This window comes from Thamnophis elegans, chromosome 2, assembly GCF_009769535.1.
Source record: "Thamnophis elegans isolate rThaEle1 chromosome 2, rThaEle1.pri, whole genome shotgun sequence".
Taxonomy (NCBI): Eukaryota; Metazoa; Chordata; class Lepidosauria; order Squamata; family Colubridae; genus Thamnophis; species Thamnophis elegans.
This window is the reverse complement of record NC_045542.1, coordinates 66,342,258-66,358,430: the sequence shown is the minus strand read 5'-3', so window position 1 is coordinate 66,358,430 and position 16,173 is coordinate 66,342,258. Positions and strand designations below refer to the sequence as shown.

Genomic DNA, 16,173 nt, shown 5'->3' with positions numbered 1-16,173 from the left:
TTCCATGTCGTTCTATTATTATTCACTTCCTTTTGCATTCAGGTAAACATTATAAAGGTCCGAAAACTACAAACCCTTTCTTATACCACACTACACTCACAGTCTCAATCCAAGAAGCATGCTGTTCAAAGTTTGATCATGCAAACAGATCTGTCAAAACAAAATCCACGGCAAAGGAGAAAAACATGCTGAAGAAAAGGTCATTCATTCACTGCAGTATATTTCAAGAAAAGATTACCAATGGTGAGGGAGGATAGAAAACAACATAAACAAACAAACAAATGCAAAAAGAGAAGGGAAGTTACATTGATGGGCATAAGCAGATATAATACGGAGAGTGGAAGCACAGCAAAGCAAACATCCAAGCAAGCACTGGGGACTCAGATACAGGGCATGCATCAAAAACATTTTAATTGGCATAGCTAGTCATGTGACACAATTCGAATGGCCTTTTTAGACCTGCCCTACTTTGAATTATCATGGTCAATCACATACAACGACGGCAGATGTACTGCCCATTTCGCATTTTTCACAAATCAGTTAAGATTATTGTCATCATAGTTGACTTTCTGTAAACAAAGAAGGGGCTACTGAGATTTTAAATAAGTGTTAGCTCAAAAAATGACAATGCCAAAACTAGCCAGGAAAGGAAAATTAAATCCATGCCATTCCCAGATGACAGATTAAAAGCCAGTTTTTCTGTCCGATGAAACATCTATGTCACAAAAATAATCACATTGTTAGAATAAAATGTCTTTCAAAAGTAGAAGCAGGTAATAAAATAGAAACCTGTGAGGTTCAACTTCTTGCAAATGTGATTCTCTATATATCTATCCAAAGGTAATACTGATAAATTCAGGAAGAATACATTAGTAAGTATGCTTAGGATTGCAACAATACAAGTCACAGAAATCCAAGGCCATGATTACTATTTGCCAAAAGAATTTAAGTCTCAACATGCCTATTCCATTCATGTCATTTGCCCTAATTTGCCATTCTTTGTGCGACTATTGAGAGGCAACAAACAGAAATTGCTCATCCCTGTGCTGAGTAGATTTGTTTTTAAAAAACACATAAAAATAATTTGCTATATTTGAAAGGGTAAATTTCAACATTAGAAATTAAGACATACCATTAGGATAATGGGGCATAGCTACTTTAAGTTAACTTAATATAAAAATATGACAAAATATAAAGGCTTTGAGTCATATGGAAACAGATCACTCCAAAGCCATTGTGGGGAATTTTGGTGGTGGCAGTGATCAGCGCACTCCCCCGTGGCTCACGCTTTTCAGCGGGAAATGGCAAACCGCCTCATGAAGTATTCCCCAACCAGTATAGGTAGGGACTACGAAGCCGGAGGGCTAAGCCCGGTAGTTCAGGGTGGTGGCAGTCGTTCCAGCAGACTGGGGGGACCAGAGCACTCACCTGTGGCTAAAATCTCGAGGAGCCCTCAAGGAATTGGAGCCTAGCTCCCTTGAAATCCATGTCGAAGACAAGTTCCTTGCTGTTCGCGAGCCCACTGAGAGTGACCAATGGAAGAATCCAAGTCTGGAAGAACTTCTGGCCCGTTAAGAACCAGAGGCAAAGTTTTTCATCTCTTTAGGGCAAGACTGAGTTGAAAAACTGGACCTCGGACAAGCAGAGGAGTCATGGCTAAAACTTTTCAACACAGTCTCTGGGCAGAAAGGTAGAAATCAACCGATACTTGGATTCTTCAGTTGGCACTCTGGAGAACAGGTATTTCTGAAATACCATATAAGGTCACATTAAAGGTATCCTGAGTGACATGTATGCACCCAAAGGGGGGGGAATCAATATTAACATTGAGATTAGTTAACAAAATTAATTTGAGTGAGAAATCTATGGGTTTTCAATGTTTTGCAATACAGTAACATAGTTCCTATATCATTTTTACCATATCATCTTCATCATCTCATCATCATTATTAAAACTATTATTCATCACTCATGGGATAAATGCTCTTGAAGTTTTTTAATATTTCTGAAGATGATGCTTTAAGACATTGTCTTAAAGTTAGGGGCTCACTTAAAATTATATTTATGCCTGAGACTGATCGCCATCAGATTACCTAAATAAACTTGCAATGACCAACTACCACTGGCATACTTGGCATCCATAGTACTTCTGAACATTTAGAATTAAATAAAAATAAGCTCCACAAACTGTGCCTATTGCTACATTTAGAGACAAAGATTTTCACCTGGTCTTTCCTGGTACTTAAGATTTGTTTGGTGGTTGGTTGGTTTATAAAATTTATTGGCCACCCATCTTACCTTAAGGTAACTCTGGGCAGCTTACAATCATAGTGTTTCATTGCAGAACCAAGCTCTGACTACAAAATTAAATGCTCTAAAAAAGCACATCTGATGAAGAGAGAAGACTAATCACTTGCATAAGAGAATATAAATTGATAACTTTTCAAAATGAGATGAAGGCTGCGGAATTATCTGCCTTCCTAGAGTTTGTAGGAATTCCTATGTAGAGATAATTATTCTTATCATAAGTTGAAAAATTCCTCTCCCTCTTGCCAGTTTGTTGCATAGTTCATTCCTACCATCAATATTTATTTAAAATAATATAAGGCTTCAGGAAATATTAAGCATAGGCTTAATTTTATTCTCACCTCTAGCCAAAATTGTGATCTGTTACTTCCCTCAACATTTGCATTTCAAGGACACTGTGATGGGATAATTTTTATAAGGACCAGCTGTTATCCTTTGTAGGAACAGTGAACTATAAATGTAGTGATAAAAATGAAGAAATTCTGAAAATCAGGACAATATAAATTAATTATTGTTGTATACTTTCCATTTCCTTGTTGGTTTCTGCAAAGATAAAACATTTTATTGTTCACTGAGTATTACAGGGAAAATAGGTTACTAGTAGAAAACAAGAAAAGCCGGGCCCTTCCATGAAAAATATGCTCTGAAGTGTATAATGTTGAATTCCTCAAGCAAATTGGTCAATAACTCATGACTGCACTGAATTTGCTCCTGTGACCCAGGGCATGCTTTCAGGTGGCACACTTTCTAATGCCATTTTATTATTGAAAATCTTGATAAAACATGACAAATTTTAAGATATCACTATACAAAAAAACAGAAATGGAAAACATCCAGTATCTTAGAACGATGTTGAACTTGGAATTTACTCTGCAATTACTTTTGTATGGATTTAAATGAGCTGAATTAGATAAATATTTTAATATATTTATCAAATATAATTTTGGAAACAGCTTATGACTCCGTTATAGATTATTTAAAATTATAGAATTAGTCAGTGTCATGATCTAAATGTCTCTCTAAGCAAAAATCAAATAGCATCTGAATAAAGGTGCAATATGAAAAGTAGCCCCGTATTTGAATGATAATGACTGTTAACAGCCAAAATTACAAAACAAAACAACTTTATAAATGTTTGTACCTCTACTACATCTTGTTTCTTCACTTTTATCCCAAAATTCCTAAAACACCGTACTTTTCCTGCTGTCTTCCCTATATGCGAATTCTGTCTGTTCTCCTAAAAGATGGGAACAAACTACTTACTGCAGATAACAAAAATGTGTACAGGTAGTCCTTGACTTACAACCATTTATTTAACAACTGTTCAAATTTACAAAACACTGAAAAAAGTTATGACTAATCCTTACACTTACAACTGTCACAACATCCCATAGTCACATGATCAAAGTTTGGGTACTTGCCAACCAGTAAGTGCTTAAGACAACTGCAGTGTCAAATGACATGATTGTCATTTTTTTAACCTTCCCAGGGATTTCCAACAAGCAAAGTCAATGGGGGAAGCCAGATTTGCTTAACCACCACATAATTCACTTAGCAACCATGCCAATTCACTTAACCACCATGGCAAAAATCTCCTAAAATCAGAACAAGTCATTTAAATGAACACATCACTTAGCAACAGAAGTTCTGTCTCAACTGTGGCCACAAGTCTAGGACTAGACTACAAATACGATCTTTCTGAAGAACATTACAGACAGAGGTCTAACAAACCTTCTATTTATGCCTCTTTACATTTCTAAAAAGCAATTTTGCTAAGCAAAAGTAGCCTTCCTTCCTTTACACTAATACCACAGTTTTCCTGCCCTATTCTTTTTTGGAATGCATGTATGGAATGCAATTAACAATCAGCAATTGCTATTTGATACAATAAATGAAAGTACCGGTAGTCACAGATAAAAAGATGTATGACAATTAATATTTTAATGTATCATTTTGTAGTTCAAAGAACAATAACTCTATATCAAAATGTTATATTTGTCTGCAGATAACTAAAATCCATACAGGTAATCCTTAACTTACATCCATTCATTTAACAACTGTTTGAAGTTACAACAGCACTGAAAAAGTTAACAACTGTTTGAAGTTACAACAGCACTGAAAAAGTTAACAACTGTTTGAAGTTACAACAGCACTGAAAAAGTGAATTATAATCAGTCCTCACATTTATGATCATCACAGCATCTCCATGGTCACTTGATCCTAATACAGGTGTGGCTGGTAACCAGGTTGCATTTACAGCAGTTGCAATGTCCCGTAATCAGGTGATCACCGGCTTCCAACAAGCAAAGTCATTGGAGAAGCCAGTAGAGAAGGTCACAAACTGTTGCAACTGTAGGTGGTATCTCAATTAACAAGCCTGATGATTTGCTTAACAACCATGGCAAAAAAAGATCGTAAAATTTGATGCAGTCACATGATACTTCACTTACCAACCACACTGTTTTAACAATGAACTTACCAATTCGAATTATGGTCATAAGTTAAGAACTATCTTTATTCCATTACTAATTTACAGCATTGGCAATACCATCAGAATATTGGCGGTACCACCAGAACAGCTTGGACCAAGATCTTATTTTAGACTTTTAAGAACCAGTATTTTAAAAAAATGACTACTGAAAAAAATGTCTGACATCAACTGATGTGTATCAGCAATAGAGAAAATGCACATTTTTAATCCACAAAAAATTGCTATTCATCATTGTACTTATTGATTCCTTTGGTATTCAGGTAACAATATTCTGCATAAATAAACTTAAAACCTTCTTTGAATGAAACTCAGCTCTTGGTGAGACTACACATTTCTCACAATATAGTTTTCTCGACAATAAAGTGCAGCAGCCTACTACCATTTCTCAATTATCTTCCATCTGAGTGCTAACTAGGTGTAATCCCGTTTAACTTTTCATAGTTGGCCAAATTTGCCCCAAATGAATTTCTATAAAAGTAGGCATAGAATAATAAAAGGATCCAAAGAAATGTTTTCTTGTACCTGTTTCATTACGATGTATTTATCCAAAGCAGAAGTAATCCAATCAAGCCTCAAAAACCTAATACCTTTATAAATAGGAAATACAGTTTGCTCTATTCAATCCTCTATTAAGAAAGGCTAATTTTTAGAACTATGCTATTTCAAGTATGATTTCCTATATATGATAGTCCAGGTTCAAATGTAAAGATAATGATTAGCAATATACTTGAGATAAAATGAATGTGACTCTGCCAGTTCCACCTAGTGGTATAAGCAAGATTTCCTTCCCTACCAATATGCTTGCAAATTAATTCACTGACAAGATACTCTTTGCCTTTACTTGGGGGGGGGGGGGGTGTAGAATAGGCCATTATATTTTCAAAAAATTTCTGCAATAACAAGTTGTTGTATTTTTTAATGAAGTCTCTCCACCCACCCATATTTAGGAAAAAATGGAAATCAAGTATTTCAATAAATAAAATATAATGATTAAATAAAAGGAGTTCAAAACCTGAAACTAACAAGGAATTTGGGTTTTACCTGACCTGGGGTGAAGCTTCAAGTTAGAAGAACCTACCTTGCTATAAGCTGCTCAACTAGTACAATTAGGCTTAGGCAGAACTTAATCGCCTGAGTACATCTATTTTAGATAACCACAATGTTTCTAAGCCAATCAAGTGCACATGTAAACTTATATATGTAGAGAGGGGGGTCAAAGGGTCAAAAGTGTTTGGTTCATGAACATACATTCATATCACATTTCTACGGCTTTAAAAATACAATTCAACAAAACCATCCTTTATGGACAGTGAACTTGTACAAGTAGGAAGAATTTGGATTCAACTAATTGTTGGAGATGGGGTGATTAAAAGATGCATTTCACACTCACATATATATTAATGGCTTTGAAATAAAAAGGATGATAAAAGAAATGAGCATGACATTTTTTTTTTGTAATGAAACAAAGTTGAAATTACAAAGTTTGAAAGCCACTCATTTTCTTTCAATGGTGTAGAGAACTCTAGAACCTCTCTTTTTACATTTGGGAAAGAATTTTACAACCAGGAATCCTGTTTGGAAACTAATCTGAACAAAGAAATTTGAACTATGCAAACTAATTTATATGTTTATTATTCCATTTTTTCCTACTGTTACATAATATTATTTAAATGTTAAAAATGTAATTGTACACCATGACATCAATATGTAAGGCTAGTTTTGTATTGTGTTTAAGAATATTACCTTTTTTCTTATTCTGCATTAATACTTTTTTAAAAATATACTCCTACAGAAAAATAGTTAATATATTATCTATTTTACAATTCAAAGAGTTTTTAAAATTTGCTGGATTATATCTGCAAAGAGCAGCTGGCAAAGCAAAAAAGAAAAGGCATAGTAAGAGCTTCTGAAAAGAAAGATTGAGACGGCCTGGATGATAATCTGTTTAAACACATTCCCAGCCTGATGGGCTTCCAAGCATTAGTAAGCAAGCTTCCCCAAGACAAAACATGCTAGTCTTTCTGTATTTTCAGCACTGCAAGACTGCTACATTTCAGGTAGGAAAAACTACAGTAATTAAGTCACAATTCATAGCTACAGTAACTCAAGGGAGACAATGAAGAAGTTCTTTTACATACACCAAAGAGAATATTTGGCAAGACTAGTTGAATCAAGATGAATAGCTGAACAATTACAATGTAATTTCCCAAAGCATGTCCTTTAGACATAAGAGAATGCAGGAACAAGTAAACTCAGGACTTTCAATAAAAGGTACCACAACTGTAACATTGTTAAAAGTACAATGTCAATCTGAAAACAAAACAAATAAGGGTTGTTCTTTGGTAGAACAGAGGTGTCAAATTTGCAGCATCACATTGTCGTCAAGTAACATATTGCGTCTTTCCCTTCGCTAAACTGGAGGTGGGCATGAACAGTGTGACACATGTGGCCCACAGGCCACGAGTTTGGCACCCCTGGTGTAGAACATTCTACCAACATACAAAACCACAGAAAGCCTATGAATAAAAACTGGATTTTAATTTCTGCTTCAGGACAACTACTAATTTCTGCTGTAGTTATGTAAGTACGGCATGAAATCTTCAGTTTCATTAACTCTTTTAAAAAGTTCTTTGCCAATAAAATAGTTTCATCTTTTGAAATTCTGAAATATTGTTTGTGCAGGTAGCATTACATGCATGCCTGATTTCTAGAGGTGTTGTTTTTGTTAAGCGAGGATCATTTCCACTTAAAACCTCCCATCCCAACTTCTATCTTTATCCAGATGTATTAGACTGCAAATTTCATAATTCTTAACCTGAGACTTGAATTCAGAACCACCTGGAAAGCATTGGACTGGGGAAGGCAAGTCCAAAGAGTGTTATCAAAATTCTTGGGTCTCTCAGAGCAAAATGTTTGGGATCAAGGAATATTTGGACAGGAATCAATCTGGGAAACTAGTAGTAGTTGTTGCCACAGGTTGTGAGAAAGAAAGTCCTTCAAAGATAATGCAAATGGCAATACCAAAAGCACAACTTATTCATATATTGCTATAGATGCTGCCTACTGTTCAGCTCAGATTTCTTCAACTTGTCCTAGAAATCTTAAAGCAATTTATATTCTGCCAAGTTCCAAGGTTGGCGTACTCTGCTCCGATTTTAAATCTTGGCTAGAGTTGTGGTTAATTAAAAATACAATCTTGATTTTCTGCCCTTAAGCAAACTCAGCAGCAATGGCAGTTTGCTACTATGTTCTCCCTTTGAGACAATTGCACTTACACTAGAAAAGTCTTACTTAGTTTTCCTAGAGGTAGTGGCTTTTTCTACCCCAAATATTAACATACACTGTATCTGTATTTCTGCTGTTTTCCATCAGAGACATTTGGCAAGGATTAAGAAAGAAGGTTGGTAAGACATATCCAAAATGCACATAATTTAAATATTACCTGTTTTCATAAATTGCTTTGACATAATCAGTAAAGGAAGGTGCTAAGCAACTAAATGCAGCTGTGGACAATCAAACACGTTTTCATGCATGGCTTGATGCATCACTTTGTCTAGCCAGTCAGGATGATGTTAGGGCTAGATAAAAGGTAGTAAAGGAAAAATACCACAGTGGGAAAGAAGCAGGATCAGACACACATTTGGAACAGAAGCAGAAAAGTGGCAATTCTATGCAGTTGAAAGAAGCATTAGATAAATGATGCAAGAAATCCAAGCTGCGATGATAAAAAGTTCTGGTACCTGCACGTTGGGATGGAGCGGGAGCAGGGCTTAGAGTGATCACAATAACTGGATTGGGAAAAGGAAGAAAAAAACACGATAAATCACAACAGAAACAGTCAAATCATCAAAATGAAAATAATTCATGTTCAAATCAATTTCAGGACAAGGAATTCAAGAAATTCAGGTAGGGAGAAATCAACAAAGGGGACAGAAAGATGAAAATGAGATGTATCAAACAAGGGAAGAATCTTGCCCTACAATTTAATCAAACACGTGCAGGATCAATTTCTTCATGGTATTTATGAATACTGTTCCATTAAGCTCTGTGGATTTTGGCTCCCTACACAGTAACACAGTAACATTCCTTTAATGGTCTTATTTCCTTCCCAGACAGAACCTATTTATTAGAACTTCATCAACAACATGTTCTACCACTTCACTAGGATATGAAAAAAATACTTATGCCCTTCTGGATTTTTGCACCTCTTTTCTTCAAAATATTACCTGGGCTTCTTATGCTCCTACTGCTATGTAAAGGAGGATGGAGTGAGCTACAAATAACACTAACATTTTGTTTTTGTTTCATAAATTTCACAAATCATGAATCAAACAATGAAAAAGTAATCACTTCCTTGGATTCAATGAAATGCTTCCTGTAATTAGTGATAAGCCTCTCACATTGCTGGTTCAAAAGTTTCTTTAATCATTCTCTTATAGATCTGTATATTCGAAATCATTCGGGTTTATTTTTGAGGAAACATGATTTCAGGGTGATCAGCCCAGATGGGAGCCCCCGCCCCCAGCGCCCCACAAGAGCTGGCAAGTGCACAGGGACTTCCGGTATCAGCAGCAGCAGCAGCCTGCCAGTTCCTTAGTCGGCGCAAAAATTGGAAGGCGTAGAGCAGAAGGCAAGCACTCCTGGTGCACAATGTGGGCTCCAGGCAAACTAAGAGACACGAAGATGAGCCTCCTGCAGCTGCCTGTCACTCCATCCCACCACCGCTCAGCTTTCCCATGGCCTATGTGTCCAGATCGCCTGCCTCCCTCCCATGCCTTTGCCTGCTACCAGTATCACTGTGCAAAATGATCCTCCCACGGCTGGCCGCTGCTCCGGCCCACTGCCACTTGGCTTTCCCAAGGCCTGAGTGGCTAGATGGCCTGCCTCCCACCCGCATCTCTGTATCTGCCTGCTGCCAGTGTTGCTGCTTGAAGATGAGCCTCCCATGGCTGCCTGATGCTCCAGCCCACTGCCATTTAGCTTTCCCACAGTGCATCTGGATCATCTGCCTCCCCCCAACCTGTCTCGGTCTGCAGCTGCTATTGCCATGCAAAGACGAGCTTCCCCAGCCAGCCACTGCTCCTGTCCACCACCTCTTGGCTTTCCTGCTGCCCGTGCAGTGCGTTCCAATTGCCTGCTTCCCCTCCACACACACCTCTGCCTGCTGCTTGCACAGGTACTCAACTCACCTGTGCTGCGCGGGCTGTGGCTGCTGTCAGACAGCGTTGGCCCACATGCACTGGCTGCCTCCTATGCTGGACACATCCAACTTACTTTTGCGGGAGGGCTTATATTAGGCACGTGCATATAAAACAGGCTGGTGCTTATTTTGGGGGTAGGTAATACCCTGTTTCACCAAAAATAAGACCACGCCAGATAATAAGCCCAATCGGGCTTTTGGGCGCATGCACACAAATAAGCCCTCCCCCGAAAATAAGCCCTCCCCAAAAATATTGCAATACAGCAGCAGCCATGAGGTGACCACACTGTCTCCTGAACCTCCTCAAAAATAATAAGAATAATAATGAGCCTCCCCAAAAATAATGTCAAGCGCTTATTTCGGGGGTCAAAAGAAAATAAGACCATCTTATTTTCGGGGAAACAGTTTTTTTCAGGAAAACACGATACAAGCAATTTATTACCAGATTTTAAAAGGAGTAGCAGTATCATCCACATTTACAAATACAGTGCGTGACTGACAACAAATAATAAACAAAATTCGGAATGCAACATTCTCTACTGAAAACTAAAGAATCAAGGAAAATGCATCAAGTAAATAATGGCTTCATTTTGCTTTTGCAGATCTAAACAAACAAGTCTGACAGAACTAAAACCAGAAGAAAGAAAATTCCCAACGAATCCAGTTTATTTTACATACTGAGAACCATTACTCCAAAGAAATTTCAAACTAGGATGTTCATATTTCTCTAACTATCTGTAGTTATTAGGGAAATGAATTACTTCAGACTGAAATTGAAAATGTGCTTCAAAGCATGTGAAGTAGATGCCATACGATACCATAAAATGATGTGGCAGAAATGCATACACAGTTCTAGTTAGTATCTTCAATATGAAACACCTCATAAATATTATTTGTCAATAAAGTCTGTTCTCACTTCAAAAGATAATGGAGTAGGGCTAAGGAAACCCAGGTTCCAGACCAATTTTAATAGTAAAAATTCCTTGGGTGACTTTCAGCCAATCATTCTCTCATAAATAACTCCTTCACAGATTTGTGGGGGTAAAATGAAATAAAATCCCTGTGTAAGTCAATGCAACCCTATGGAAATAATTCAAACTATAAATCTAATAAACAAACATAAGTAAGATACTTCTTGTCCTATTTTATTTGAGAAAACCTAGGTGCATCTATTATTGCTTATATTCTACAAGGCTTCTTCCATCTCTAGGTTTTCAGTGAATTAATTATATAGGCTGGATAATCCACATGTAATCTTCTGCACCCAGAGGCTGGGCCACTAGAATTTTGTTCAGAAATTTGACTTTTTTATGTTTTTGGGGGGTCTCTTGTCAAAAATAAGAAATATCTGAGCTGCTGGCCTTAAAAAATAACCTAAAATTTTGTCCTTGAATCTCAGTAGCTCCATTTTCAATCATTTTGGAAATATGAACTTTGGACTTTAAAAGTAGAAATGTGAGTTGTTCCCAGATATTTCCTGCTCCTATACCCATCCTTAAGCTGCCCAACCTAAGCAAAAAGTTTGTCCCATCCTTTTTTGTACACAATGCATTCAGAAAGTATTCAAACCCCTTTACTTTTGTCCATTTTGTTATGCTACAGCCTGATTCTACAGTTATTGAAATTCATTTTTTTCTCATTAATCTACACTCAGTATCCCATAATGACTGAGTGAAAACAGAATTTTAGAAATGTCTGTAAATTTATTAGAAAGAAAAAAAAACTGAAATATCACATTGGCATAAATATTCAGATCCTTCACTCAGTACTCTGTTGAAATACTGTTGACAGCAATTACAGCCTCAAGACTTTTTTGGGTATGACACAAAAATTTGCACACCTGGATTGGGAGATTTTCTGCCAGTCGTCCTTGCAAATCCTCTCAAGCTCAGCCAGGTCGGATGGCAACTGTCAATGGACAGCCATTTTGAGATCACTCCAGAGATGTTCAGTAAGGTTCAAGTCAGGGCTCTGGTTGGGCCACTCTAGGACATTCACAGAGTTGTCTCTAATCCACTCCTGTGTTATCTTGGCTGTGTGCTTAGGATCGTTGTCATGTTGGAAAGTGAACATTTGGCTCACTGAGGTCCTGAGTGTTGTGGAACAGGTTTTCATTGAGGATATCCCTGTACTTTGTTCTATTCAGCTTTTTCTCAACCCTGACCAATATCCCAGTCCCTGCTGCTGAAATACACTCCTATAGCATGATGCTACCACCATCATGCTTCACTGTTGGGATGGTATTGGGTAGGTGATGAATGGTGCCTGGTTTCCTCCAGACATGATGTTTAGAATTGAGGCCAAAAAGTTCAATCTTAGTTCATCATACCAGAGAAATCTTGTTCCTCACTGTCTGAGAATCCTTCACGTGTTTTTTTGCAAACACCAAGCAGACTTTCATGTGTTTTGCACTGAGGAGAGAGGCTACAGTCCAGCCACTCTGCCATAAAGCCCAGATCAGTGGAAGGCTGCAGTGGTGGCTGTCCTTCTGGAACTCTGTCCCATCTCCACACAGGAGCGCTGGAGCTCAGTCAAAATAACCACTGGGTTCTTGGTCACCTTCTTACTAAGGCCCTTCTCTCAATTGCTCAGTTTGACTGGGCGACCAGCTCTTGGAAGAGTCTTGGTTGTGCCAAACTTTATCCATTTAATAATTATGGATGCCATTGTGCTCTTAGGAACTTCAATGCAGCCAAAATTTTATTGTAGCTTTCTCCACAGCTGTGCCTTGCATAATCCTATCTCTTGAGTTTTGCAGGCAGTTCCTTTGACCTCATGGCTTTCTCTCTGCTAAAATATGCATTGTCAGCTGTGAGGCTTTCTATAGAGAGATGTGTGCCTTTCCAAATCATGCCCAATCAATTTACCACATATTGACTCCTATCAAGGTATAGAAACATATGAGCAATGATCAAGAGAAATGGGAGGCACCAAACTAAATTTCATGTGTTATTGCAAAGATCTGAATACTTACGTATACCAATGTGATATATCTGTTTATTTGTTTTTAATAAATGTATAAACATTTCTAAAATTATGTTTTCATTATTGGGTATTGAGTGTAGATTAATGAGGAACAAAATTAAATTCAACAAGTATAGAATCAGGCTGTAGCATAACAAAACTGACAAAAACGAAGGGGGTCTGAATACTTTTTGAACGCACTGTAATTGCCATCATTCCAATAATAACCCACAGAGCCCCTGCTGATCAGAATGATTTTGAAGCTCCATCTCAGGGAAACATGTTAAATATTAGTGCAGCAATGGGCAAAGAAGAAGATCACCTAATCTTTTAGCCTGGTAGGAGACCAAGCTATTCATAATACCATTAGCTATGTTACATTATATTACAATACAATTATAATACAACTCACAGTAGAAGAGGAGCCATAATTTGCTTCTCTGTTCCAATTTTGGAAGTATTATTAGGGCATTGTTGAAGACACCTATCAACACAAGCTATCACAAATGATAATCATACAAGATTCTAGAATGTCAGAAGCAAACCTAAACAGGAATAACTAAGCATTAGGTCAATCTGGAACTAAAATTGATATCTAAGAGCAAAATTCCTATTCCAAGATTCCTATGGGATTTGCTTAGGTATGTGGGATAGCCATGGATATATATTTCATGTAACTGCCATTCATATGGCAGTCACATATATAGATAGATTTTATTTGCACAACAAACTGTATGAACATAGTATCCTTCCACACAAGATTGGTCCAACCATCATCTTTCTCATAGGATCCTCAGTATGGCTAATGAAGAAAAACCTGTGATTTTAGTTTACCTACTGAATCAGTTTCACCACTTCTGCTCTCAGGATACTCAATTCCATCTCAGTTCTCTGTATACTCAATTCTCCTGTTCTCTCTGAACAGGTTTTAGGTGGATTTACCTCAAATGAGCCTCAAAACTGAACATGGCACTGTGTAATTTGCCATTGTTAAGCCATTTTGGCCCACTTCAAACATATTAGGGATTTGTAACCAATCTTATAAGATCTGAAGCTTTTCAAATCAGAAACAGAACATGATGGACATGTTTAAATGCAACATGAAAAAGTAGAAAAGCAATTTAGAGTTTATAGGCCTTTCTGTAGGCATCTGGGCTGGCTGGCCAAACACAAATACTGTAGAGCAGTCATGTAATTGTGTATAATTCTTCTAATATTCTGAGTCAGTTCTATCATTAGCAGGTGTGTGGATACTATATTTAACAGCATTGCCCACAAAGAATTAGGCAAGGAAAGGACAATATGTCAAAAAGAAATGGAGAATGTCCAGCCATTGGAAATGAATAAAAATACAGATAAATCTGAATGTATATGAAACAACCTTTCAGTTTTAACTTAAATGAACAAGCCCTGGATATCATACTTAATCTGATTACTGTCTGGATTCAATCAAAATGTTTATCCTACTTAATAAACTCATCTATTTTCTGTGATGCAACGAATCACCATTTCAACTCAGAACCAAACCAACATGAAATTTTGAGGAAAACAATATCCAAGGTTTGTGAGTACGCAGTATAAGAGCTAAGGCTTTAACTGACTTGTTACTTGTAAGCAAGTAATACAAAACATCCTATATTTAGCCTGGAACTTGGATATCACTCTTTTCAGACATACACAGGCACCAATCTTGCAGAGACACTCTAAATATTTTTAAGCACACAATTGAGCTTTGAAAGCATTCTCAGTCCAGTGCTTTCATTCCTCTACATTAAAAGACCGTTCAGCCTTAGTGTGATTCTTTCAAAGTCCTTTTTAAATCATCATCATCATCATCATCATCCATTCATCTGCACATCTCTAGGTTCTCCTTTGCCCCAACTGATGTTTTACAGATTGTGAACGCAGCCTGTATCCGTGTGTTCACCAACTATAGACAACCAATTAGACAACCATGTTGTTGTTAGTTGCGAAGCATGTCCAACCCATCACAACCACATGGACCCACGTTCCTCCATGTCTTCCTGTCCTCTAACCATCCTCTGGAGTCAATTTAAGCTCAGGCCCTACTGCTTCAGTGACTCCATGCAGCCACCTCATTCTTTGTCATCCCCCCTTCTTTTTGCCCTCAATCTTTCCCAGCATTAGCTCTTCTCCAGTGAGATAACCATAAACCACCCAAGGTGTCCCATTTAGCTTGTATATTGCAAATACGGCTTTGGCAACACCCACTAAACAACTTGGTGGATGTGTCCATGCTGATACCCCCTTCAGCCAGTCCTGTTACCTTATACCTCGTATTTAGGGTTACTGTGAACAACTCTGACATTGGGCTTCAAGGACCCCACTAATCCAGGACATGCCCACCTTAGGGGCTTCCACTCACCCTACGCATCTCTTCCTACCAACTCCTCCTTCCCCTTCCACTCTTTTCCTTATTTTCCTTCCCAACTCGAGGCGCAGTTCCTGGGCTTCCCTTTTCCCAGCTTCCTTCCTTCCTTCCTTCCTTCCAGGCTCAGGGAAACAGGCCTGGGGCTTCAGCTCTTCCCTTCTGTCCGTCCCTCCCGCACCCTCTTGGCGGCATCTCCTTCCCCACCCACCCCCCGCAACCCGTTCATTTCCAAGCTGGGCCGGCCATAGCCAAGCAGGGCCCCTCTTTCCCCTCCCTTACTAGGCCGAGCCCGGGCCGGACTGATCTCCAGGTTGAGGTCGATGTGCCGGCGGGCTTCCCGGTTCTTCCTGTTTCAGCTTGGCCTCCAAGCGGGACAGCTTCTGCTCCAACGAGGACGCTGCCATCTTCCCCCCCCCTCCCCCGGAGCCGCCGCCGCGCAGCCAGAATGCACAAACACCGCAACGCGCAGCCGCGGTGCGAACCAACCAGGCCACCGTAACTCCAACCTCCTCCTCCTTCCTCCTCCGGCCCCGGTTTGCCCTGCGCTTGTTTTGCCTCGCAGGAAGGACTCGCGCGCATGCGCAGGCTGAAACCGGCTTCCCTTTCCCTGTGCCTGTCCCGGCACCCACGGGAGTCTTGACAGCGTCTGGCGGGTGGCGCCCCTTGCTGATCTCGGTGAACTTTTGCCAAGCGATCCTGCCGAGAGCTTGATCGAACCGCCCATCTGTCTTCAGGATTCTTATCGCGGCCATCCGAGGCTTCAAAGCTGCGTTTTCATATTCGACTAAGCCAAATTGTGACTCGCTTATCCACTTGTATG

The 16,173-nt window shown here is 38.7% G+C and overlaps 1 protein-coding gene across 1 annotated transcript in view; it reads right to left on the bottom strand.

Moving 5' to 3' along the window:
* The window catches only part of MAP2K7 (mitogen-activated protein kinase kinase 7), a 39,689-nt gene extending 23,882 nt beyond the window's left edge, over nt 1-15,807 (bottom strand). Inside the window, 3 exon segments of the mRNA XM_032209507.1 lie at nt 8,538-8,585; nt 15,633-15,696; nt 15,698-15,807. Of these exon segments, the coding sequence (XP_032065398.1) occupies nt 8,538-8,585; nt 15,633-15,696; nt 15,698-15,757 (172 nt within the window). The 5' untranslated portion in view covers nt 15,758-15,807.
* Nucleotides 15,808-16,173: the final 366 nt, after the last annotated feature.